Source organism: Augochlora pura, chromosome 8 (genome assembly GCF_028453695.1).
Source record: "Augochlora pura isolate Apur16 chromosome 8, APUR_v2.2.1, whole genome shotgun sequence".
Classification (NCBI taxonomy): Eukaryota; Metazoa; Arthropoda; class Insecta; order Hymenoptera; family Halictidae; genus Augochlora; species Augochlora pura.
In genome coordinates, this window is record NC_135779.1 from 2,786,063 (window position 1) to 2,809,688 (window position 23,626).

At 49.7% G+C, this 23,626-nt stretch overlaps 2 protein-coding genes and 1 long non-coding RNA gene across 12 annotated transcripts in view; 2 read left to right on the forward strand and 1 right to left on the reverse strand.

Annotated features, from left to right (window-relative positions):
• Positions 1-13,281, forward strand: part of Bicc (protein bicaudal C) — a 36,858-nt gene extending 23,577 nt beyond the window's left edge. For 3 of the 6 annotated variants that reach the window (XM_078189070.1, XM_078189068.1, XM_078189067.1), the window contains exons 4-15: positions 1,107-1,176; positions 5,155-5,234; positions 6,311-6,526; positions 6,650-6,889; positions 6,970-7,188; positions 7,266-7,572; positions 7,655-8,047; positions 8,280-8,381; positions 8,703-8,950; positions 9,487-9,787; positions 10,457-10,576; positions 10,642-13,281. In XM_078189070.1, the coding sequence (XP_078045196.1) occupies positions 1,107-1,176; positions 5,155-5,234; positions 6,311-6,526; positions 6,650-6,889; positions 6,970-7,188; positions 7,266-7,572; positions 7,655-8,047; positions 8,280-8,381; positions 8,703-8,950; positions 9,487-9,787; positions 10,457-10,576; positions 10,642-10,763 (2,418 nt within the window). In that variant the 3' untranslated portion in view covers positions 10,764-13,281. Of the gene's footprint in view, positions 1-175; positions 961-1,106; positions 1,177-5,154; positions 5,235-6,310; positions 6,527-6,649; positions 6,890-6,969; positions 7,189-7,265; positions 7,573-7,654; positions 8,048-8,279; positions 8,382-8,702; positions 8,951-9,486; positions 9,788-10,456; positions 10,577-10,641 lie in introns of those variants that run through there. The other 3 variants (XM_078189073.1, XM_078189071.1, XM_078189072.1) reach the window with 3 other exon arrangements.
• Positions 9,624-15,754, reverse strand: Pex2 (peroxisomal biogenesis factor 2). 5 transcript variants are annotated; one of them, XR_013494727.1, is made up of 4 exons: positions 15,583-15,754; positions 13,507-14,419; positions 10,055-10,148; positions 9,624-9,860 (listed from the first exon to the last, which is right to left on the reverse strand). XR_013494727.1 is itself a non-coding variant. In XM_078189082.1 (2 exons), exon 2 carries the CDS (start codon positions 14,366-14,368, stop codon positions 13,541-13,543), a length of 828 nt encoding a protein of 275 aa, XP_078045208.1. In that variant the 5' UTR covers positions 14,369-14,386; positions 15,583-15,754; the 3' UTR covers positions 13,431-13,540. The 5 variants fall into 5 exon arrangements, 4 of the variants coding, with proteins under 4 accessions (XP_078045208.1, XP_078045206.1, XP_078045207.1 ...); XM_078189082.1 differs by lacking the exons at positions 9,624-9,860; positions 10,055-10,148 and having other exon boundaries at positions 13,431-14,386; XM_078189080.1 differs by lacking the exons at positions 9,624-9,860; positions 10,055-10,148 and having other exon boundaries at positions 13,431-14,419.
• A 182-nt stretch (positions 15,755-15,936) lies between these two features.
• The window catches only part of LOC144474341 (uncharacterized), a 37,984-nt gene continuing 30,294 nt past the window's right edge, over positions 15,937-23,626 (forward strand). Inside the window, exon 1 of the long non-coding RNA XR_013494728.1 lies at positions 15,937-16,793. This is a non-coding gene — a long non-coding RNA (uncharacterized LOC144474341). The remainder of the gene's footprint in view (positions 16,794-23,626) is intronic.

A 23,626-nucleotide genomic window follows, 5' to 3' on the forward strand; every position in this document is an offset into this window, starting at 1 on the left:
AGAAAGAGAAATACAGCAGGTCAAGCGAAAAGAGACAGAGGGGGAGAAGAGAGCCGAGTCGCGCTGGTGGGACGAAGACGGATGCCGAGACGGAGACGGAGACGGAGACGGCTCCGGCGATGACGGCGGCGAGTGGGAGGCGGTTCACCGAGCCGTCCCGTTACATTATCTGCTGTTAGTCAGTCAGTCGTGCCAGCGATCCCGACGCGAACGGTAAAAACGAGAGTCGACGCGGCCGTTCGCGGACCATTCTGCCCGACAGACCGAGAACGATAACCGGTCGCCGCGCGCGCGTTCCTCACGAAACATACGAGATCCGTTCCGCCGATCGAGAGCCCGATCGAACGGGGCCCACCGCCGCGAACTCGTTCGTGTACGAGCCACCGTGGCGATTCTACGTGTACCGGGAAGTGTGAAAAACTGTGCGCGAAAGTAGACTCGGCAAGACGCGATCCGGAGTATACGGGCTGCGCGGAATCCGATCGTGACTCTCGTGTTTCGGAGAACCCGAAGGCTCGATCGCCGCTCTCGGATCGCTGGTGTTTCGGGTGAAAGGAGACCGTTGACAGGATCTCCCGACGAGAAGCCAGAGCGGAAATCTGCGATCGTCGATCGCTAAAAGAACGCGACCGACCGACCGACCGGATAACGAGCCGGATAACGAGTGTCGAGATGTCACGGCGGAACGCGTCGCGTTGGTGAAAGTAAATCGTCGACGGACCTTGCCTCTCGTATCGATCGACGCCGCGTAGATCGCGTACCGGCCATGACCAGGCTTCCCGACGTCGGCGCGTGAACACAACCACTCGATCCCAGCCGCTCGGTTTTCGCGACAAGTTCGCGACACGTTGGCGATTCATCGAAGACTCGCCAACTGACGGCAGTCTAGCCAACGACGAATCAGCCAGAGAGAATCGGACTCGAGCGAGAGATATCCGGCAGTCGACAACGATGACCGTGGTAATGTCGAGTGGCCGGCCGCGGGAAGGCGAGCGCGATCGCGATTCGGGATCGCGGACAAACGCAGAGCCGCGGTCGCCTTCGGTGTCGCCCGATCCCCCCGCTGTGTCCGCATCGCGACTCAACAGACCGTTCGCTTGTTGCAGGTTATGGAGGAGACGAATACCTTTGTTACGTGGCCGGCCCGACTCAAGATCGGAGCGAAGTCGAAGAAAGGTAAGTTTTGCCACGCACGAACACGATATCGGGAGCGCGCGACCGCGATCGGTGTGCACCTTTCGCGACGCCGCGGGCCGCCACCGAGAAAGTTTCTGCCAGGCGAACGTCCACCCGGAAACGACCGTCGAACCGGTGACGTGTCGCAGCCGCCGCCGCGAAGTTCGACGACTTTTGCGACCTTGGGAGGACGGTGCCGAACCCGAGCCAAACGGCGCTCTATACCCGAGTAGAGATCGCTTCCGCGCCGCGGTGTTCCTTGCTGGTTGGTCATTTATCGACCGAACCTCTCGTTACATACACACGTCAGTCGATTACGTCAATCCTAGGCTGCGTCGCCTGGTTCCGACCGCTGACGTTTGTATCGCGTATTTTCTTACGACGACTATTTACGGCTCGTTCGAGCGAATTCCCGCGGCGCGCTTCCCTCTTCCCGACCTCCGACGCGGAGCTCCGATTTTCGCGAACGAAATCCTCCTCTCCCTCTCTCTCTCTCTCTCTGTCTATCCCCCCCTGCCGCGTTCGTCTTTTCGGTTTCCCCTCGATCATCGACTGATCCGTTCCGCGGGCTCGCGGCCGCGAGACGAACACCGGCGAGCCCAGAATCCGCGCGGCGGCAGGTCGAAGAAATCGCTCGGGCCGCGCGGACGCAGGATTAATTAGAGCGCACCCATTAATCGAAAGTGATTACGAAACGAGACTCGCATGCCTGCTCTCTGGCGCAGTAGCGCGTGTCGCGTCGGTGAAATAAAACGCGGCTCGAGAGACCGGCTTTGCCCACGGAACCGAGCCGAGCGGCTGCCGTCGCCGCCGCCGCCGCGATCGTCGCAATCGACTGGCAAAACTCGACTGTCACCGGCGACGGCGATCGTCCAGCGGAAACGTTCGACTCGCTCCGTTTCTTCTTCTGTTTCCGACTCCGTTGCCAGAGTGTTGTTCTCCCGTTCGCCGTCCGTGCCGTGGAAACTTTTCGGTGATTCATCCCTTCCTCGTGACCCGAACAGCTGTTACGTTCCTCCTCCTGCAGCGCCGCGTCCTTCCCCCCTTACTCGGCCACTTCCTCTTTCGCCCGCCTCCCGCGCCGCGTCCATCGGCCGAACGGGGGCCGATCGTGCGTGACAACGCTCGTAATCCGGTATAAATAGGACTCACCTCCTACCGATTTTCTAGCTCGGCCACGGCAGGCTTCGCCTCCCTCGAAGGAAACGTTTCGAACCAAGAGAGACCCAACGCGCTTCGGGAGGACGACTTTTTCCTCGCCGCGGTCTCCCGCGGCCGACACGCAACCGGGCCAGCGCGCTCGCTCGCTCGCTCGCTCTCTTGCTCGCCCGCTCGGACGCTCGCGCGCGAGGACCGTTTTTGCCGCGAGAATGCAGAACCGTTATTTCCGCGCAAACTATCGACCAACCAAGCGAATTAATAAGTTCGGACGAGGCGACGAGCATTCCCGGATCGGCCGCCGCGACTCGGGCGTGACATTCGACGATAGAATCATTCTACTTTCGACTCCTTAAAAGGTCGAGCCAGGATACACCGAACGGTATCCGTATCTCCTCTCGACGATCGTGAAATTATGCAACTGTTTTTTTCGTACGACGACTTTCCTCCCAATCGCCGCGACTCCCTCCTTCCCTCCACCGATTCCCCGATCTCGATCCCGATCGCGTCGTGCCGGCTTTCGGACGGCCGTCCGTCCGTCCGTCCGTCCGTCTATCTGTGCCCCGTGATCGAGGTATCGGCGACCGACGAACCGCAATCACGTTTCTCTCGTGATCTCTGGCCAACGATCGGTAAACAGAGCAGCGCGTATCGATCGCCATCGGTATTCGGCGACGGCGACTCCAGCTGGAGCTCCGCGAAACGGATTCTCCCGTTTAATCATTCCAGCGACCGCATCCGCTCTTCCCGCAAATTTTCCTAGCTCGAATTCCGCCAAGGTTAGACGAGACTGGCGGTCATTGTGCAGATATTTTGACCGTCCGTGTCACGTCCTTGGAATTCCTATTTGTCTCTCGCTATACGCAGATTGCGCGCCAGTCTATTGTTTGTAGCCACTGTTTTTTAAGTCGCCGCGAAGCAGTTGAGTCGGCCGAGTTCGATTTCGCTGGTAAATCGACTGGCTGGATTTCGAATACGGATCTTTACTTGGACCGTTTATTTTGAAAGTGACCTAAATCTGTTTATTTTAAAATTCAGACATTTAAGGATCGCGAGCTTTGTTGAATTTAAAAATATCGCTAACTGATAACGTGGTAGTGCAATTTGTTAGTACAACGTTTTAATAATGTTTTATTATAATATTTCTTGAGGGTATGTAAGAGGGTATGTAATAATGTATAATATTTCTGAGGGTTATTGCGTTCCGGAATCACTTTCAAGATCAACGACTTATTCATTTGTTTATATTTATGGAATATTTATTTATTTAACCCATTGGTACAATGATCAGTGATACCCTTTTGAACTTCTTTCTGTTCGTCGAGATTTAGTCCGATTGACCCTTTCTGCAGGACACTTAAATTTGCTAATAACAATAGCTATAGGATACATACACATTCTCAGTCAATATTAAATAAGTAGTCAATCAAAGTATCTACACAACAACTTTAAATTTTCTTTTCCTTCCAAGATGCTATTATAATCGAAAAATTTTTAATCATTGTATCTGCGATGAAAACAGTACGACAAGGGCTAAACATTAGCTTTTGCCCTTCACTGTAAAAATGGGTTTCGAGCCGTACATATAAATAAATAAATAAACAAATAAATAAACAGATAAATTCGGCAGAGTCAAAAGTTGCCGACGACGCACAGCAGAGCGTAATTGATATTTAAATTGCTATCTATCTTGTGTGACGAAAGCGCGAGCGAGCGGAGTCGGAGAAAACCGGCCGAAAGCTTGGCGAAATTGTCAAGTTACGAAAGGTTGGCTGGTGTTATCGCTACTTGCATAGGGCGTTCGTGATACGCGTTGGACGAAAGCGAGATAACTCGAGTACCGCGAAAACGGCGTATCATCTGAAATAACGCGAGTCGCGTCCTCCTTTCGCCTTTCGAAAATAGGCTTGTTATCTTTCCGAAGGAAGCTCTCTCTCTCTCTCTTTCTTGGACTGTGACGCGGGCGGGTCGCGCGATTCTTTCGATACTCGACGATCTGGAGAAATCGAGCCCGCGATCGGATAAACCTCGAGGTTTTCGAACGGTTCGATCCGCGAGCGCTGTCGGTTACCGCACCGAGAGACCGAGAACCGTGCGCTGGTTTCCGTGCGGAGAAAATGCCGGACGGTCGTGTCGAGGGCAACTTTCGCGTCGACCAGACCCACGGAAAGCGGAATCGGCGATCGGTGTTACGCAACGCGGCCAATTACGCGAACGAAAATGGTCCGCGTTTGTATCGTCGCGCGCCGATCCGCGCCTGCTTTTACCGGCCGCTTATCGATCGCGATCGCAACAGGTTTCCTACGGGAACGTTCGACAGGGGGGAGAGAACAGACTCTCCCGTTCGTTCGGCCGCGGTATTTTTAGAGGAATTCGTCGGGCATCGATCGTTCGGAAAAATTTCGTTTCCAGAATTCGAGCGATCGATAGCCAACCGCGGTGGCAGAAGGCGTGGCGCGTTCACGGAAGCGCTCCGAAATTCTATCCGCGCGGTTACGAAACGATCGAAACGCTCGGGAATCGGTTTTCCTTCGGCGAGACCCGACGCGTCCTTCGTCCGGAGGGCGAGCGCGCACGGAATCGAAGATTTTCCCGGTGAACTGGCGCCGATCGGATCGTTCACCTCGAGATACGACGCCGGCCTCGTACGGAACGTATTCGCCACGGATCTACCTGATGGCGAATCGCGAACGTCGAGAGCCTGTTTTCTCGGTTGCCCGGCGTGCAGTAACGATCCGGTCGTCGTCGATGGCGAGAGAATAATAACCGATCGCCGAGCGGCGTTTCCATTGCATAATTCTTTTGATCGGTGTTTTACAGATCCGCATATAAAGGTCGCGGGTCGACCCGATGACGTGCGAGCTGCGAAGGAGAAGATAATGGAAATTTTGGACACGAGGGTAAGAGCGATCGCCCAGTTTCGTCTGTCTTTGTTTGGCCGAGCACGTTCCTCCTTGCCCAATCGCGAGTCTCTCCCGATCCAAAACACACGAAAAACGACCAGGGAGAGAACGAGAGACACCGTTCCCGCGACCACCGTCAACTCTCGGCGCGTTCGCGGCGGACCGCGATTCGCTGCTCTTTACCGGAGCGTTACGTCACTTGCGCGAGCATGAGATTAGCTGTGACCTCGCCGATCGGATTTTGACTTTCGATGGGACCGAATTGATCGGCTTCGTACGGCGTACAAACATTTCTCCGAGGCCGTTATCGCCGCGATAATCTATCGGGAGCGATAAAAAAAATTGTTGCTGCTGGCTTGTCGCGAGAAGGCAAAACCTTTGTAACAATATGCTCGCGTGTAATCGATATCGCGATATTGATTTTTCATAGCTGGCGTTTTTTTTTTCTGCTGACGAACCGTCGCGCCGGTAAATTTCCATCATTTTCCGCGGTCGCGACTCCCTCTCTCTCTCTCTCTCTGTCTCTTTCTCTCGTCGAGCACCGGCGTTCGCGGGCCGCTCGCACCGGGCGACCGAGCCTCGCGTCTCCCGCGTCGTCGATCGGCCGCGAAAACCTCGCGCGCGGAAAGAAGCGGAGTCGTCCCGACAACACCACGTAAGAAGAAGCGGCAGCGATTCTATTTATACGCGCTTGTTGTCTCGCGAATGCCTAGCCGAGAAAGCGAGACGCGGCGCGCCGTGACGAGCCCGGCTCGCGCGAACCCATCTACTCGCCCGGCCAGACAACCGGTCGACCAGCCCGTCGGCCGACCGACAGACCAACCGACCCGCTACCCGCCGCACGGTTATCCGGCCCGAATCCTTGCCTCGTATTTCCTCCTCGCGTACCGTTATCCAAGACGCGACGCTGGCTCACGCAAGCGTCTTCCATTCCGTCTCCTTCTTCCACCCCCTTTCCTGTTCCCGCCTCTTCCCGTCCTCTCCGCGAGGAACGCGCGCTGGCCTGTGCCCCAGTGCCAGCCATCCGGTCCCCAAAGACATGCAACCGTTCACGGCGGAGTTTTCTATCGCAGCAGAGCAACAGAGTCACCATGAAGCTGGACGTCAGCTACACCGACCATTCGCACATTATCGGGAAGGGTGGTCTGACGATCAAACGCGTGATGGAGGAGACCGGCTGCCATATTCACTTTCCCGACAGCAACCGCAGCAACCACCAGGAGAAGAGCAACCAGGTGTCGATCGCCGGAGAGATGGAGGGTGTCGAGCGAGCCCGCGCGCGAGTCAGAGTGAGTCGCGTATTCTTTCAAAGCTTCTGCTTCTCTTTTCAAAGCTTCGTCAACTTCTCTTTTCCAAACTTCTTCGGCTTCTTACATTCCAAATTTCTCTAATTCGCGACATTTCCCTAGCAGAAGCTGACGCCACTTATCTTCTCGTTCGAGCTGCCGATCATGGGCTCGTCGCAGACCGTCCCCGATTCCACGTCGCCGTACGTGGTCAAGATCCAGGAGAAGTACAACGTCCAGGTGATGTTCCGAACGCGGCCGAAGCTGCACGCGACGCTGGTCGTGGTGAAGGGCTGCGAGTGGGAGGTCTCGCAGGTCAAGGAAGCCACAGTGCTGCTGATCCAGTACATGTGTCAGAACCTGGCTGTGAGTACAATCTACGACGTATTCTACTCTAATCGTTGTCTCCCTTTGCCGAGTCTCCTTCTAACGATTGGTTTCCGTAGAGTCAAATACAAGTACAAATGTCGATGGAGATCTCACCGCAACACCACAGTATCGTGCTGGGCAAGCAGAGTAGCAACCTGAAGATGATCATGCAACGCACAGCCACGCAGATCATGTTCCCGGACGCGGGCGATCCTAACATTCCCAGCCTGAAGAAGAGCAACGTGACAATCACGGGCAGCATCCACAGCGTGTATCTGGCCCGGCAACAGTTGGTGGTAGGTCTCCCCCGGTTCTCACCACTTCTCGATCCGTCCATGTTGCATTTTCCTGAAGGCAGTCCGTTGCGATTTAGGGTTCTCTGCCGCTGGTGCTGATGTTCGACCTCCCCGAGGACTCGATGTCGTCGGTCGACACGGAGAACGTCTCCCAGCTGATGCAATCGCTGGACGTGTTCATAAACGTGCGACACAAGCCGAAGCAAAGCACGCTGTCCGTAATCATCAAGGGGATCGAGCGCAACGCTGGTAACATCTACGAGGCTAGGATGCAGTTGCTGGGCTTAGACGAGTCCAGAGTGCACGCAGAGATCCCGGCGACCTATCATATCCCCAATGCCGGCAACGTCTTCCATGGAAACAATGTCAATGGTACTGCCACTGGTGCGTATGGACGCGAGCTCGCTGGATAAAGTTCCTCGGTGCCAAACTCCAACGAATTCTCTCGATTCCGATCTCTTTGCAGGTGGTCATAACAACAACAACATAATCGGCAGCCTATCAGAAAACCTGTCCAACATCCTGACGGTGAACACGCAGAATCCGCCGTACTGCGTGTCCCCGGTGAATCACTCGCCGAGCCCGATGGGGTTGTCGCCCCATTGGGGACTGCCCTCGTTGTCCTCCATGTTCTCGCCGCTTCCGCTGCACCACACCTACCCGTATCCGCACCTCAATCATCTGCTGACGACACAGCACGTGATGCACAACAATCCCGCGATGCCTCCGCACACCCACGGATTACAGAACCACGCGTTCCCCGGCATTGGACAACTGCACGCGAACATGTCCGCCGCCGGCCTCCATGGCATTCACGGACTCAACGGCAGCCCGTTGGCGGAACGGAAAGAGGGTAGCGGTAATGTCCTTTTATTTCATTTACTTAAAGCATTAAACGATTTGAGTCCGGTCGAGATGGCCCATATTTTTGAAAGTAATCGATACACCGAATTGATATCTGAACGTGGAATAGAGATTTTAAGCTTTTATTTATATCAGTGCAGAGAATGTTAGGGATGTTGAACATAGAATATTTATAGTCTAATTATCGATGATAATGGAATAGCGTCTCATCCTACATGTTTCTACAGCTTACTCGTCGCTGAGCAGTGTAACCAGTTCTTTATCCAGCCCGGCTATCAGCCCACGGAACGTGTCTCCGGTGAATCCGGCCGAAACCAGTCCTAATCTAGGTGAGCTTTAGATCACATAACATTATTTTTGCCAAGAGGGCCAACAAACAAATTCTTTCTTATCTTATAATTTCTTAACATTTCCTTTAGAATTATTTCTTTTTACCAAGAGCGTCAGAAAATACTTTTGCAAATTTTCCTTCAAAATCATTTTCTAAGTAGAACCGCTTCTTCGTCATTGACTGTTTCATCTTCTCTAGAACAATTATAAAAATTCGATAAAAACGGAATTGCATAAAAGAATGTAAAAATAGTGCTAAGACAACGTTCAGCGATTTCACCGTGCACTGACCCAATGATCTTTAATTTCGAATCGCGCAGATATAGCCGGCATGCTGTCCGAAATGTCGGTGCCCGATCGACGAGCACCTGGCTGCGAGAAGAAGTCGTTGGAGATGGTCGTGCAGCAGAACCTTGCGCCATTCGACTACGAGCAGAAGAAGATACTTGCGACGAAGGCGTTGCAGTCGAAACCGACTTCGGGCGAATACCGTGTTCCTACCTCGGCCTGGTCTGGCTACGGACTCAGTCAATCTATTCCTCCGATTAGTGCCACGGACCTGAGCAAGGTGAGGCGACCCCGTTTCAACCCCCGAATTACCGTATTTGGGTTTATTTCGTGTCATCGTTACAAACGTTATTGGCTTTATTCATCAATTTTTTAAAAATACCTTTTATGGATGCCTTTTGGTAAATGTAAAATTTTATTTGTAGCGTAACAGTCACTTCTTTAATTTGATTGCTGAAAGTTGAGTAACTGAGTGATGGTTTAACCCCTGATTTTTCGGTTTTCTTATATTATAGTTGCCATCTTACTGGAGTCAAATTAATTGAATTCTGCAAGTAAATATTTGCTTTCATTTATAATCTCATATTAATTTTTGTATCCTTTGTTAATCCTTTATTATAATCTTTTTAAACACCATATTAGGGTTAAATACTTAGAGTAAAAATACACCCGGATTTAGCGGAGGATGGATTAATATCGCAAGCAATATAAGGATCAATTTTGATTTGAATAAAATAGCTAATGATTCCAATAAATTAAACGATGATTAAAATATAGAAATCAAGTATGTACTGACCAAGGGTTTTTCGTATTCAGGAATTGACCAACACCGGCAGCAGTAGCAACGGCAGTAGTAGCAGCTTGACATCCACAACCACTACCACCAATGCTGCAACTAGCCATCCGTCCGACTTGTGGAAAGATCCAACGACGCCGGTGTTCAGCAGAGAGATTGACTTCGGAATAGTATCCGGCAAAGATCGCGTTGGACAAATCGGCATTAGCTCGTCGAATTACATAGAAAGCACGCCGACCTCGCATCTGAACTTAATCACGTCCCACAAATACAACGACTTGACCAGCATGCTGACCAACATCGGACTGGAAAAATATATACGTAAGTAGCACCGCCTATTTTCATGGTGTCCGGTCTTGCTTCTTGTCGGCTTCACGCTTGCTTCGCTCTGAAACTAATATACACCCCTCTCAGACAATATTCGATCAAAGTCGTGAATATGATTGAGTACAATCAAAACAGGTATTAATATTGCATATCGTGTTAGATAAGTATGACGGAAGAGTTAAGAACGTTTACGAGAAAAGATTAAATAACAACTGATCTTGACGTTATCATTGGACTAAAATTATTGAAAGACTTACTCACCACCTTGGCAATATCTTGGTATAGCATGCAGTCACAGTATTGTCCAGGATACTTGGGGCGATTAAACCTTTCCTTAAAAATCAGGTTGCGATATCTACATAGTTTCAAAAAAAAAAAATAATTGCATTCGTGGTTACATTAATATTTATCAATATTCGACAAGCTTTGAAATTATACAAAAAAAGAAATGAAAATATAGCGATTGATCGAATATTTTTACTCAGGGATTACGGCGCTTGCACTTGCAATCTACTGTATTTTCGCAATTTAAGGAATTTTGACACAAGTATGAAATGGATCCTGCATAAAAATGATGAAAATTCTCAGCTAATATACACTGTGTGCAATATGTGCTTTCTAACGCTTCGCTGAACACTTTGCTTCTCGTTGTTTGTCCGCTAGGCCTGTTCACGTCGCACGAAGTGGACATGGCTACGTTTCCCTCGCTGACGGATAAGGATTTGTGCGAAATTGGCATAACAGCTTGGGGCGCGAGACGCAAAATAATGCTGTTGATCGCTGGTACGTACGACGACGTTTCATTGATTATTGGATGGATATTAAAAGGTGTGCAATCGGTTTCGCAGAAATGAACAAACGGACTAGTCCATTCTGTGGGAGCGCGGCCCCGGGAGCGGAGCGCAAAGCGTCCGTCTCGACGACCTCGACTTCGATGGATAAGTGCAATCTGGTGGACAGCAAATGGTAGACGGGAATAGAAAAAAAATGCCTTTCTGGGTCGAGATCCTCGCGATATTCCGCCAACCAAAATCATTTCGGACTGTGGTACTTAACGCTCGTACTGCGATCGGTGAGATAGCGGTCGTCGCCGACCGTTGTCTCTCCCCTCCCCAAAGACACGAGAATAAGATATCGAAATCGAATCACACGCGGGCTTTCCCCACCGATTCGCCGCGGTGGGATATAATCAGGAGAAATAAATCCAGTAAGTTAATTTACGATTGAAAGGCACCGGAAGAACAGCTCGATGATTCTTTCTTTTGTGGTCGGGGACCGTTCACGGTCTTCTTTTTTTTTTCATATTTTTTTTTTCTGTCTCGCCGTCCCCGACTCACCCGGTCGGAAGGTGCCTTAGGTTAAGAAGCTCGTTAACTACTTTCGTTTCGTTAAGTTTTTTCTACGTTGATTAGTAGTCTTTCTCTGGGTCGAGCTGATCGATACTCGGCGATGATTGATCGATCGGTGGTTGTTCGATGCTCTGGTAGTGTCGTCCGACGCTTTGTCCGGGCGCATCGTGTGCATGCCTCGATGTGAGAAAGGTCGTGATCGCCGTGGTTCGGACGATATATATATATACATATATTGTAAATTGGTTGAATTTGAATCGGTGATAATGGCTTTCGGGCGTTCGATGCACGTCGCGATGGGCGATGGTTATGCGGCCGCGCGTTCAGCGTACTTCTCACACCTTAGCCAAGTTAAAATATTTAATCTCGACTAAGCTCGAATCTCGGCGGTCGGCCGTCCCCGCGTGTCGGGCCGCTCCTTTCGAGTTTTACAAAGTAACAAAGTATTTATTATTCACTCGCGGGAGACGCTGAACGCGCGAACCGACGCGAACGGACTGCGAGAAAACACTTTCTTCCACGGAACGAACGAATACAAAGATATCACACCGTCGTCCGCGAAAGGTCAGGCTACGCGAGATCTCTTTTTTTTTCCACCCTCCATGCACTCGAGGAAAAATCGTTTTTGCTTTTTGTCGTTCGCACGCGAGTAACGATTTTTTTTACGAAGCTAAGTTATCTCGTTCGGTATAAATTATTGTATATTTTAAACCCGTTTTTTTTTTCTATTTTTTTTTCTTCACTCGCACGAATTTGCAATGCACAGAAAGCGTTAGGCAAACGAGCTCTCACACGCTGAACTTACCGACGACATCCGACAACATTCAGGGAACAGACGTGTTACATTTAACGTGAACGCGAAAACTCGGACGTTCGTTAGATTTACACACGTTTCTGTTTGTACGCGTGTGTATGGGGTGCGAATGTCTGTGTCGGGAATATAAATCGTTCTATAACAATCGATCGGTACGATCGAGTCGGAGATACGTTGCGGCCGGAGCTTAATAAAGTGCCTAGCGAATAATTTTACCGCTGAAAGTTCTTGACTAGGAGTCTTCTTTTGTGAAGTCTTTTTAAGCATAAATTATTATTTCTTGGCGATGCACCGTCCCGTGTGCTCAAGAATGATTGAAAGAGAGTGCTGCGTGTTTTTCATACGCGTGTCGTCGTCGTCGTAACAAGGCTGTTCGATCGTCCCTGTTCCCTCGTGTTCGTTTAAAACGGTGATCGTGTACCATGATGAATACATATTATAGCGTATATATCGTCGTTCGATCGCTGCGTCATCGGCTACGTCACGAACAGCGGGAAATGATTGTTTTTGTTTATTCGGCGATTGCGATGGATCGTCGTGGAGCGTTAAATTGCATCGTCGGTCGCTGTTTCCGTGGCTAATCTTGATCGATGTATGATCACGCGTTGCCAGTTTCGCGCTGCGATCGATCGATGGTTTCGCTCTAATTTCTAAATAGGTAGATAGATAGATAAATATATCACTGTTCTTCGATGTTCCTATCTAATATTATATGCATACATATACGTATACAAATATGTTAATTTTGCACGAATTAGCGAATAAACTAGCAGTCACGAAAATTAAAATTACCAAAAAAAAAACGGAAAAAAGAAAAAGAAAACACAGAGAGAAAGAAAGAAAGAATGGGAGAGAGGGAGATATCTATATATACATACATAAAGATGAAGCGTTCAACTTTCACACGGCGTAAGATTTTTCGATATTCAGCTTTGTCGGACACGAATGATAGGTACGATATTTTATCCCGTGTTAGAAGAGGTGAATCGTACGCTCGATCATGTGATTCGACAAGCTTTGTCGCTGTCTTATCGCGATCAACGAATTTAGTATTAATAAAGCACGGCGAACGGGACACGGTGTAGCGTGAATTATCTCAGGTGTTCGCGAGAGAACGAAGGAACGCGACGATAAGGTAGAGAAAGGAAAATAACAGAACACACACACACATTCCAAGTGTCGATAGTCGCGAGATTAGCAGCGGGAGTGACGACTTTTCGTCGGGTCGTGGGACGTTCCCGCCCATCGAACCGAACAGGTCCCCGTTCGACGAATTCTAACGAGAGCAATGCGTATCGTCGCGTATCGCGTTCGATGTACGAAAATGGGAAAAATCGTTTTACGATAACGCGGCATGATATTTTTGTACGGTTAATCTAGAGTAATTCCGATAAGCGACGGATGTATATCACACCCGAACGAACCATTTATTGTTTGTTTCGTAAGGAACGTTGAAATGATGAAAATCGAGATGTTGTATCCAAGCGAATAAAGAAAATTTTGTATTGCTATTTTTTAATAAAAAAAATGGTATCTCTATGTACACGCACATATGCACAAATGTGTCCAGGACCGCCTCGCAGGCTACGACGGCTCGTAGATCCTCGCTTTCTCGACGATGAGCTTCGTGCCACACTCGGGGCAAAGGAAGTCACTGGTGGCTGCGAAATGCGACATCAGACAGTAGTAGCAATACAAATGTTCGCAGCCGGCATGCATAGGCATGATCGGAGTCTCGCCGCAGTAGGCACATTTGGTGGCGACTGTCATTTTTGGGAAGGCTTGCACTGTCTTGCTGCGACCTGTCGTCAGCAGCCTCTTCGCCATGTGTTTCCAGTAGTGCAAATTGATCATGGGCAGGCCGATGGTGAACAGCTCCATGAGACCGTGCCAGAGCAGCTCCCTGGTCATATACGTGTACCCGATGTTCCTCGGCTTGTGAGTGATCGTTGATTGACTCGAGATACCCAACAGGTACTCGACGACCCGAGGCTGCGTGCCCCGGTGCAGGAAAATCAGAAAATTGACGAACTCGAACAACTTCGTCGCGTTCGCGATACGATCGCAGATCCCAGCGAGCCACCTCGCGCGATCGCTCCCTTCAAGCTTATCTCGCGCGTATGCCGGCGCCACTGTCAAAATCAAGTAGTAGAGAGATCTTGTGCGGTCGATGTTTTCATAATGCAGGTTGAGCAACTGTTGGCCAAAGGTCGATTTTCCACGGTACAACGAGAACTTCCACATAAGGAATTTGAGCAGCGCGTCGATCTCCGGCTGCCATCGATCAATCCCGCTCATCGGCTGGTACTCCGCGATCCGCTTTACCTGGTTCCTCATCACCTTGTAGATTTCATCGTCCAACTGGGCCGCGTCGATCTGATTGATCCGCGACACGTATTGGGACGACGTCATCTTGGCTCTGCTGCAACACTGATGCACGCAAATCGTGGATGGTTACCAGACCTGGGCAAAATTTTTTTGAAATAAGAATAATGTTAATTAGTATGAACCAGGCTCATAGCTGATAATTAGTTCACAAAAATTTCAGGATTATTTCGAGTAGCTATAACGTAACTTGAAAAGGTATTTAAAATGGTTTTTATTCAAAGTGATCCTAGTCATGTAAATAAATATGAAATAAAATAACATGTTGTGTGAGATGATATTGATAATAAAGTTACCCCAAACGTGCCCAGGTCTGAATGTTACCGACTATGGTAACGCCTCGAAATTTACAGGTTTCATGGCAGGTGGTACAAGGAGCGACTCTCTACGCAAAATAAGTAAAAAAGAAAAACGAAAAAGCCACATTTTCTCGATCGACGCTTCGTTTTCCAGAAAATCGAGTTCGAAGATTCGTTTAGTTCGTGAGCCTTAATCTACCGAAAGTAGATCCGGTACGATAGAAGCAGACGCGCGTGATTAACACCATTAAACTCGGTTTCCTCGAAGGCGGAACGTTAACTAAGGAAATGTTGTTCGCTGGGAAAGCTCCATTGGAATATTCAGATTAGAACCTTTTTGCGGCAAGTACGGGGGTTTCCCAGTATGTAGTAGAACTTTGTGTTCATGTTGGTAGAATCACAAAGGGGGTGAATCTACATGAGTAAACAAGTCAAAAGTGTAGAGTGAAAGTTTGTCGTCCGGGGCTTTGCTATCGAGAAAATTCAATTCGAAAGTTAATCGAGTACGCCGGTTGTGGAATCAGCTGACGCGTCTGATCATGACTCGCTGGTTCTACTTCCCGCAAGCGCTAATACACGGGAAACACAGAGGCATTAGCACAATATGAGGATTTCTTTGAACTCCTTTATCTAGAAAACAGTCGTTAACTGTCGTTCCGATTACAGTCCGTTTATTAGAAATGGCATTAACTGGGATGTAAGAGATAAATCGTGAACAGTTAATCATAATCGTGGACGAGTGTCAATTTTTGATGAACGACTATAGTCATCGGAAAAAGCGAAATATCGGATGACGATAGTCACTGTTATAGATGAAAGGGTTCAGTACAGGAAAAGCATCATCGATGCATTACCGCGGTTCGACGATCCCTCGATAATGTTTACGTTCGCAACGATCGTAGTCGGCTGTGTCATGCCGCAAATGTCGCGTTTAACGCGTACCTTCGTTTGTCAGTGGCTGAATCGAAGGGAGAAATCGATGCAGTCGTATCGGGAGAGCACGGTAGCTGGCAACGGGTCGATTCCTCGAAGGATGAACCGGGCGCCGTGCTTTCGATGGGTTGTTCGAACGGTGGAGATAACGCGAACGAGAACTGAACGTCAAAAGCTAGGTTAAGGGAACTAGGATGGCGCTTCGAGCGCCGCGACGATTTCCGAGGAGTCTCGAGGAGCAGCGAAGAGGCCCGAGCAGGCTCGAGACTAGCCGAGCGGCGGCGAGGCTGAGCGATTCGGGGCTCGGTCGGTCTCGGGATTCTTCGGCGCGGCTCGAGCCGAGTCGACTCGGGGACTCGGGGCTTCGACGGTCGACGGGTGTCCTCTGTAGGAAGCGGAGGAGGCATCGCGACGCGCAGCTTCGATTTCGAATATCGGGATTCCCGCAGTGAAGGAATCGCAGTCGCGGTGCGCGCGCGCGCGACCGCCCTCTGTTAGCGTTCCCTCGGAAATCACGTGGAAAAAGAGCGGATTCGAGTCGAGTCTCGCAAGGCCGCCAAAGCCGAAGCAAACAAGAGCTCGAAAAGAGGTGTCGGACGGTAGGCGGGTGTCTCTCGTTGTCAGTCGTGGTCGAGAGGGTTCGCGCGGTGACCAGCGCGAGTGCAGCAGCCGAGCGAGACCGACGCCGAAAGCGAGAGACTGAAAGAGGGCGAGTGAGAGCGTGTGTGTGCGTGTGAGAGAAAGAGAGAGAGAGAGAGTGGAAAGGGAGTGAGGCGGGGGAGAGTAAGAGAGCGTGAGCAAGAGAGAGAGAGAGAGAGAGAGAACGAGCGAACGAGAACGAGAGACAGACAGAACGCGAGCGAGTCGAGCAGCGCAGGGCAACCGTGCGCCGATTTGAGGTTAGCTCGGGGGACAGCTGTCGGACACGAACGAGAGGCCGACCCGACTCGACTCGAACCTCTCGAGCCCGCGTCCTATCGCGTCCTATCGCGTTTCGGGCTCCATGTTGCCGCTGGTGGAATGACGTCATCGAGTGTTGGTGCTTCGACAGTGGGCTCTTTCCTCGCCCGTTCCATCACAGTTCGACGATCATGTTTTCGTGATAAATTCTGAGGTTTCGTTTTTGGTGCGGCGGACGGTGAACCGAGTGAACCCGACGTTTCGAGGTCGCCGACTAACGCTACCGTCCGAGGCTGCCACGCATCCATCCACCATCCCAGGTGAGTACTCCAAATTATATAATGTCCGTCTTTTTTCTTTCTCTCTCCCTCTCTTACTTGCCTCCTCTCTCTCTCTCTTTCTCTTCGTAATTCTGTTCCTATCTCTGCCTTCCACTCTCCGTCTTTCTTTCCGTGAATCCGCTGCGAACCAGCAGTCTCTCGGATCATCGATCCGTCAACTGACAGGTTAACCTCCGATCCGACGTCGCCAGTTCTCGGTATCTCTCTCTTTCTTTCCCTCTCTGTTCGTCTCTCTCGGCAGTTTCGTTCCGTTTTGCACGCACACGTACTCGGCCGCTCGTTCTTCGTTCGTTCTCTCGTGTCGCCCCTTTTCAATTCGGTGCTCCGCTCCGTCTCGTTCCCGACCCCGGAGGCATTTCGTCGGGGAAAACCGATTGATCCGTAACCTGTTATGGTGCGACGGTGCGTGCGAACATGCATTGCCTTAAAACGCATCGCCGGCCGGGTGCCAGTGGCACGCGTTATTTTCGCTTTCGCGTCGGCCACTTGTTCGCGACCACCGTCTGTCCCCTTATCGTCTCTCTCTCTCTCTCTCTCTCTCTTTCTCTTTCTCTCTCTCTCTCTCTCTCTCTCTCTCTCTCTCTCTCTCTCTCTCGACTCTGCCTGTTCCGTCGCGTTACTCGCGGAAAATCGAGTGTCGGGTTCGGGTTCGAGTCCCTTTATTTGGACGGGAGAGCGACCGGCACCGATACGCGAACCCGATCGATATCCAAGGCGCTTCCATTTAACCGCACTCGTGTCGTTAACCTATCCGCCGGTCCGTTCCACCGGTCCACATAAACGGAATCTGCGTTTCCTTTTCGTCTAGCATTCTATCGCCGCTGTCCCTCCGTATTGTCCCGTTACATTTAAACACAGCTCCTTCCCGTGTTCCTTAAACGTTCCTTACGTTCTCGCAACTCACGTCCGATAACCCTGTCTGACTCCTTCTGTATTTCGAGCTACGTGGATTATCATGCGCTGTCGCGAAATCTGGCTCGCCTTGCGTGCGATTTCGACGCGCGTGACGACTGGGCGTGGCGAGGACAAATTTCGCTTCGTGCACGTGTCCGAGCCGGCTCGAAACCGCGAGCCACGCTCCGCGATCCGCCCCGAATCTCTCCGCTCCGGATCCGTGCCGATCGCGAACCAAGATATCTACATCTGCTCTGTGAATCGATTCCCAAGAAGAACCTTCTCTCGTCAGCTTTGGGTTACGGTTTCATTGATATCTTTGCGACGAAAGCAAGCAGGCGAGCTTCGACCGACCCTTCCGGTTCCACTCAACCCCTCCGCAACGCAGCGCTGACGTTCTTACCTGCGATTTTCCTCGAAGGGAAAACGTTGGTATTATGTATCTGTGAAATCGTGAACGATGCTCCGTTTCGTGAAAATCTGGCTGCACGAAATTCGGCCGCGCGAAGCTGCCTGTCGGCCCTGCGGAAAGCCCGAAAGACACCGGAACCTATTTCTTTGATCGTACCGTGCTGCCCTCTCGTGTTTCCGCGTTTTCCCGTATCGTGACCCCGCGGAACGGGGTCACGCGCACCTAGATACCTCCCGACGTTTTATCGCGACCGTCCAGACGGACATTCCGTTTTCTCGGTAACGACCGGCGGATTCTGATCTCCGGATAAGAACTGTTCAGTGAACGTTCGGATCAGCGGTGTCCCACCACAAACGGCCGCCGGCGGTTCCGCGTCCGAAAGGCCGGCGAGACGATGGCCAGTCCGTCAACGGAAATCGACGTCTCACCGCGAACGTTCCAAAGCATCGAAGACGATCGGCATTGTTGACCGACGGACAAAATGCTCGGGAAAGTCAAGTTTTACCCCGGCAGGGTAGGTGGTGGCGCGAGGCGTGGCGAAGTATTGATCGCCGTTGCGATTTCCCTTGGTTCTCCACCCCCGCCGACCAACGTCATCCACCGTTTCGAGCCCTCTCGCTCGGCCCGTCTCCGTGACGCCTGCGCTCTCCCGCTCACCCTTTCTCTCTCCGACTCTTTCCGGCTCTCTCTGGCTCTCTGTTACTCTTTATTCCTCCCCCGTCGCCTCTCACGCTCGACCCACCTTCTTCACCCTTCGGCTCGTCCCTCCGCTACCGTTATCGTTGCTACTTTCACCTCCGTACCTACCTTCGCTATTGCCACCGGCATTCACCCTTCGCTCCGGCCATCGAATCTGCTCTGCTCCGCTCTGTCCTCTCTCTCTCTCTCTCTCTCTCTCTCTATCTATCTATCTCTCTCTCTCTTCCTCTCTCGCTCGTCCGCTCGCTCGCTCTCGTTCTGCTTCTCTCTATTTGCTCCGCTCTGTTCTACTCGCATCTACCACCCTCCTCTCTACTCACCCCTCCGCGACCGCCATCCCATTCGCGTCTCGCTAGTCACGCGGTCTTTTAACTACCCTTTACTCGTGTCACTTCTCCCCTGTGCCCCCAAGACCCGCTGCGTTCTCGCGAAAATCAATCAACCTCACCGAAACCGAGATTCGCTGCCCTTCGCTGTCCTTCGAACTCTGACCGTCCTGCTCTCCCCATTGTACCATCGAGTGGACACGGTTGTAAAAGGTCGATACAATCGAAAGATAAACAATTGCAGCCGCGAACTTCTGCTTCGAGCAGACTGCAGCGAGGTAGGTCAATCTCTGGCCCTTTTAGAGACCTGCCGAGGGAAACCACCGATGCGAAACAATGCCAACCGCGTTCATGTAGTTTCCTGAGATCTTTTGAAGAGAATTTTGTCAACATTTTTAATGATGTCGGAAAAGAATGATGTCGTCGGTATTCAAATTTATTCATTAATTAGGTTTAAATATAAAACTTTTGGGTAGAGGGACAGGAAATTGCCTACACCGCGTAGGGCTGTACATTCGACAACGCTGTTAATAATTTCAAAAAGAAACAGCGTGTTACCTATTATTCTTCTGATATTTATTTTTATATTATCAGCAAGTAGCGAACGCTTCTACAAGGAGGTTAAACGTTGGTTTCCAGTATCGCTATTCAGAGTTTCGAGTTAACCGTGGAAGTTGGGAAACTTCGATTCCGTCAGTCGCTTTCGTGCGATTCCCGTTAGAGTGTATCCACCTCGCGAGTTCGGACCGCGTTGAAAATCGAGCAATCGAGCGTTTCTCTTAAGGTTTCGATGCCCCCGTAAACGATACCCGCGACACGGAAATCGCGGAGGGTGTCCCTCTTCCTGATCTTCCGTGATCTATCGCGATCGATGGTTTCTTTTTTTCCGCCGAGCTTACCTGGCACAGGACGCATCGCAGACAGGAAATTAACTGCAGCTTCCTTCCGCCTTCCGTTCGTTCTTATATTCCAGGCGCTCTGCCTTCGGAGCGCCGTTTAATCCCTTCGTTTACGGAGCCATCTATCCCTCGAACGATCGTTTTATTTCCGCGCGTAGTCTCTGCTCGTTCGAATCCATTTCCGATCGATCCGTTTGGAATACGGATCTGCTCGATTTGCTCCAGCCGGCGAAACGATTGATGTTAAAACGCGGGCTTATAAACACGATCGTCGGGTACGGGGCCAGGCTCTTAGCGATTTACAAATTCGATTATCGAAGAAACTCCCCAAATTTTGGTTGCGCTCGTAACACATGCACTGAACTCCGTCGGACGCTGTAGTTCATCGAATCGAGGCAATTGCAGCGCTTGCTAGCCTCCTCGAAAAGACGAACTCGTAAGCTGTCTGACGAAGCAGTACGCGAACGAACAGGAAAGTGAAACTATGGAGGAACGTAGTTGGGAATACGTGGAACGTTTATAACAATCGAACGCGTTCGCAGACTGCGCCGGGAGCAGCGAAATAGAAGAGTAATGTGCAAAATGCTTTTAGCGATTTCCAAAGCAGTTTCTCTCGGCTTCGACACGAGCCCTCGAGCATGCCAGCTTTCGGAACCCCTTACACGCTATAGTTCATTGAATCGAGACAATCCTATCGTTTCTAGCATTCTGTTAAAGCTCGTTCGACATCCTCCAGATAGGTACAACACTTAGGAAAGCGAAACTGTACAGAGACATGATTCGAAGCGCAGGGATCTTTTGAACAATCGTACATTCGCTTTACAGCTTTGCGTGGAGACGAAATTATGATATTATAATAGCAATAATAATAATAATCGTCTATTCATGTCTTTGGGAAAAATCCTTTGTAACGCACATGGTGTATACTAAAAATATATAGGAAAACATATTGAAGAAGTAAAAAAATAAATAAAAAAAATAAAAATAATATAACATATTACATGGTAATCGCAGGGTTCGTCTAGAACTATCTCGATTTATATATTTATTTATTTATTTATTTATAAATGGGTATAAACCCTTTGGTCAGTTGTACATCGTGGGCGATAGAATATTTGTCGTCAAACTCAAAGGTATTTTTAGAACTGTGAGTAATAGTTAGAACCAAAAAAAAAAAGTTACATTTTTTAACAAAGCATGAATGTGTCAGAGGAAGAAATAGATCCATGTAAAGTCTCCTAAGCGAAACGGAAATCGCGAACAATACGGCGACATTCAAGATACTGAATATTCATGAGAGCAGATATCGGGAGGTAATTATGGTCATAATGAGTCATTTGATACCCAAGTTCGAGTGAGCGCATAGGCAAAATTTATGTTGCAACGGATTTGATTTTACAGCACGATACTATTTATTTATATTTAACTTAATTGATACATATAGGCGCGTGTTAATGCAGATTTTTCCAATCACGAACAAAATTTTATTGCTGGCTCAATTGAATTTTCACGGAGTACGTCAATGGACGTCACACATGCGTTCTGGGTGCTGATCGCGCGGACTCGTTTCGGTGACGAGACCGATCTCGCAATCAGTCTAACGGACGGCCACTTTTCGGCCCCGGTATGACGCGTGCTCCCCTGTCTGGCACACGAGACGAAACGGTATGCGTACGGAGAGAGACGGGCGCAGCTGTGTTTGCGTGCGCACTCGGAAATAACAAGGGAATCCTTGACGCGCGCCAATCTAAACAATTATCGCGAGCCGGATAGCTCGTTGCTCGCGAGAGGGTGCGTTTCTTTTCTCGGTCCCGACTTCGACGCCACGGTGCCGCGACCACGTTTCTTGCGCTCGTGCTGTGCGAGCCGTGCCGCGTGTTAATCGCGAAACGTGCTAATCTCGAAACGCGTTGATCGCATATCGAATCGCTCCGTCCTTGAACAAAAAGTCTCCTTCTTGTCTTCTCTCTCCCTCTATCTATCTATCTATCTACCTATCTATCTATCTACCTATCTAACCATTTATCTATTTATCTATCTATATATTTATCTATCTCTGTATATTCAGAAATAAAATAAAAAACATGTCCTGCTATTCTATCAAGATTTAACTTTATTGTATCATCAGTGGACTACACGTTTTATACATTTATGGCAGAAATGAAATTTCTGAGTAATTGTCTTCAGAGTAATTGAACAAGACTTTCCAACTTTTTAGAACTATTAAAGCAGAAACACAAGCATTATCTTAAACGAACTTATGATACCCGAGTCAAGGAATTACATAGATTAGCCAAAATCAAAATCAAGAAATAAGATGACATAGTTAAGAAAATCGCACAACCATGAGTATAATTATCCGTTAGCTAGAAACGTGGGAGAATTATGAGTGGTGAATTCTACGAGCTGATCCTTAATGACTCTCTGACAAGAATGTAGTAGATTATTAGAAACTGACTGGCAGTGACAACTAAATAGACGGCTTAACCCTCGGTCGCTTAAGATATTAGAGGGTTTAAGGATAGCTTAAGGAAGGGTCATTTTGTATCTATAGAAATTCTTGTTCGAGATATATATTTATATATACAGTTACTGTTAATGCATTCCGTATCACGTATACCATCGACGGTACACGTTAAATTTTCCATTTAGTCTGTGTTTACCATTGAATACGGTGAAGAGGTATAATAATAAATTATAACTAGTGCATGACCGAAGAATATATTTCCATCAAAAGACTGAGACGTTATGAAAAATACAGTATAGAACGAGGCAACTGAATTTGTAAAATATCAAATAGAAAATATTAAAATGGCCTGAATGAAAAATAATACATTTAGATACTTACAAGGTTCTCAAAATTGGAACAGAAATACGCGTTTGAAATTCTGTGGACATTTCTCGACCCACCCCTAAGTAAAACCGGGGTTAAAAACGGTGGCCGGCGTCGCGACTCGTAAATAGTTGTTCGGCGAAGAGCGCGCAGGGAAAAATGAATGAAAACACATCGAGCTCTACGTGACAGGATCTCGCGGAAACGAACCGCTGGAAAACAGGAGACCGCATTCGGGGTGTGAAAGATTCGATGTCTGCCGCATGGCTTGAGATGTACGCGCTGACACGTATAGAAGATTATAAACGAGTGCTCGATAACAGTCCCAGGACGGTGCGTCGCATCGTCGCTTTCAATTAGGGGATGCATCGCGACATCCTCATCGCCTAAGGGCAACCGAAAGGATTCTCCCACTGTCTAACCACTCGCGCCTCCCTATGGAGCGACTCGTTCCGATTCGGATCCCGCTCCGACGACCGAAGGAACCGCGCTCGCGATAACAACACCCCCGCACCCTCCCCCATCCCCCATCCCCCATCCCCCATCCCCCGGTGCGGATGCACCGTAGGGGGACGCGAATCCAGGGTAATTCCTGGCAGTCGGGAAACAAACGGAAGTCTTCTCGCTCGATACGTCTGCTCGGCGGAGGGTGACGACGCAGAGGTCCAGAGCACCCTTCCCGGTCTCTCCCGTGCACGAACCGATGAACCCTCTCTTTCCTCGACCCCTCGCCACAATTATACGATTTC

Coding starts and splice junctions, on each gene's coding strand:
- Pex2 (XM_078189082.1), bottom strand. CDS start 14,368: ATGACGTCGTCCCAATACGTGTCGCGGATCAATCAGATCGACGCGGCC.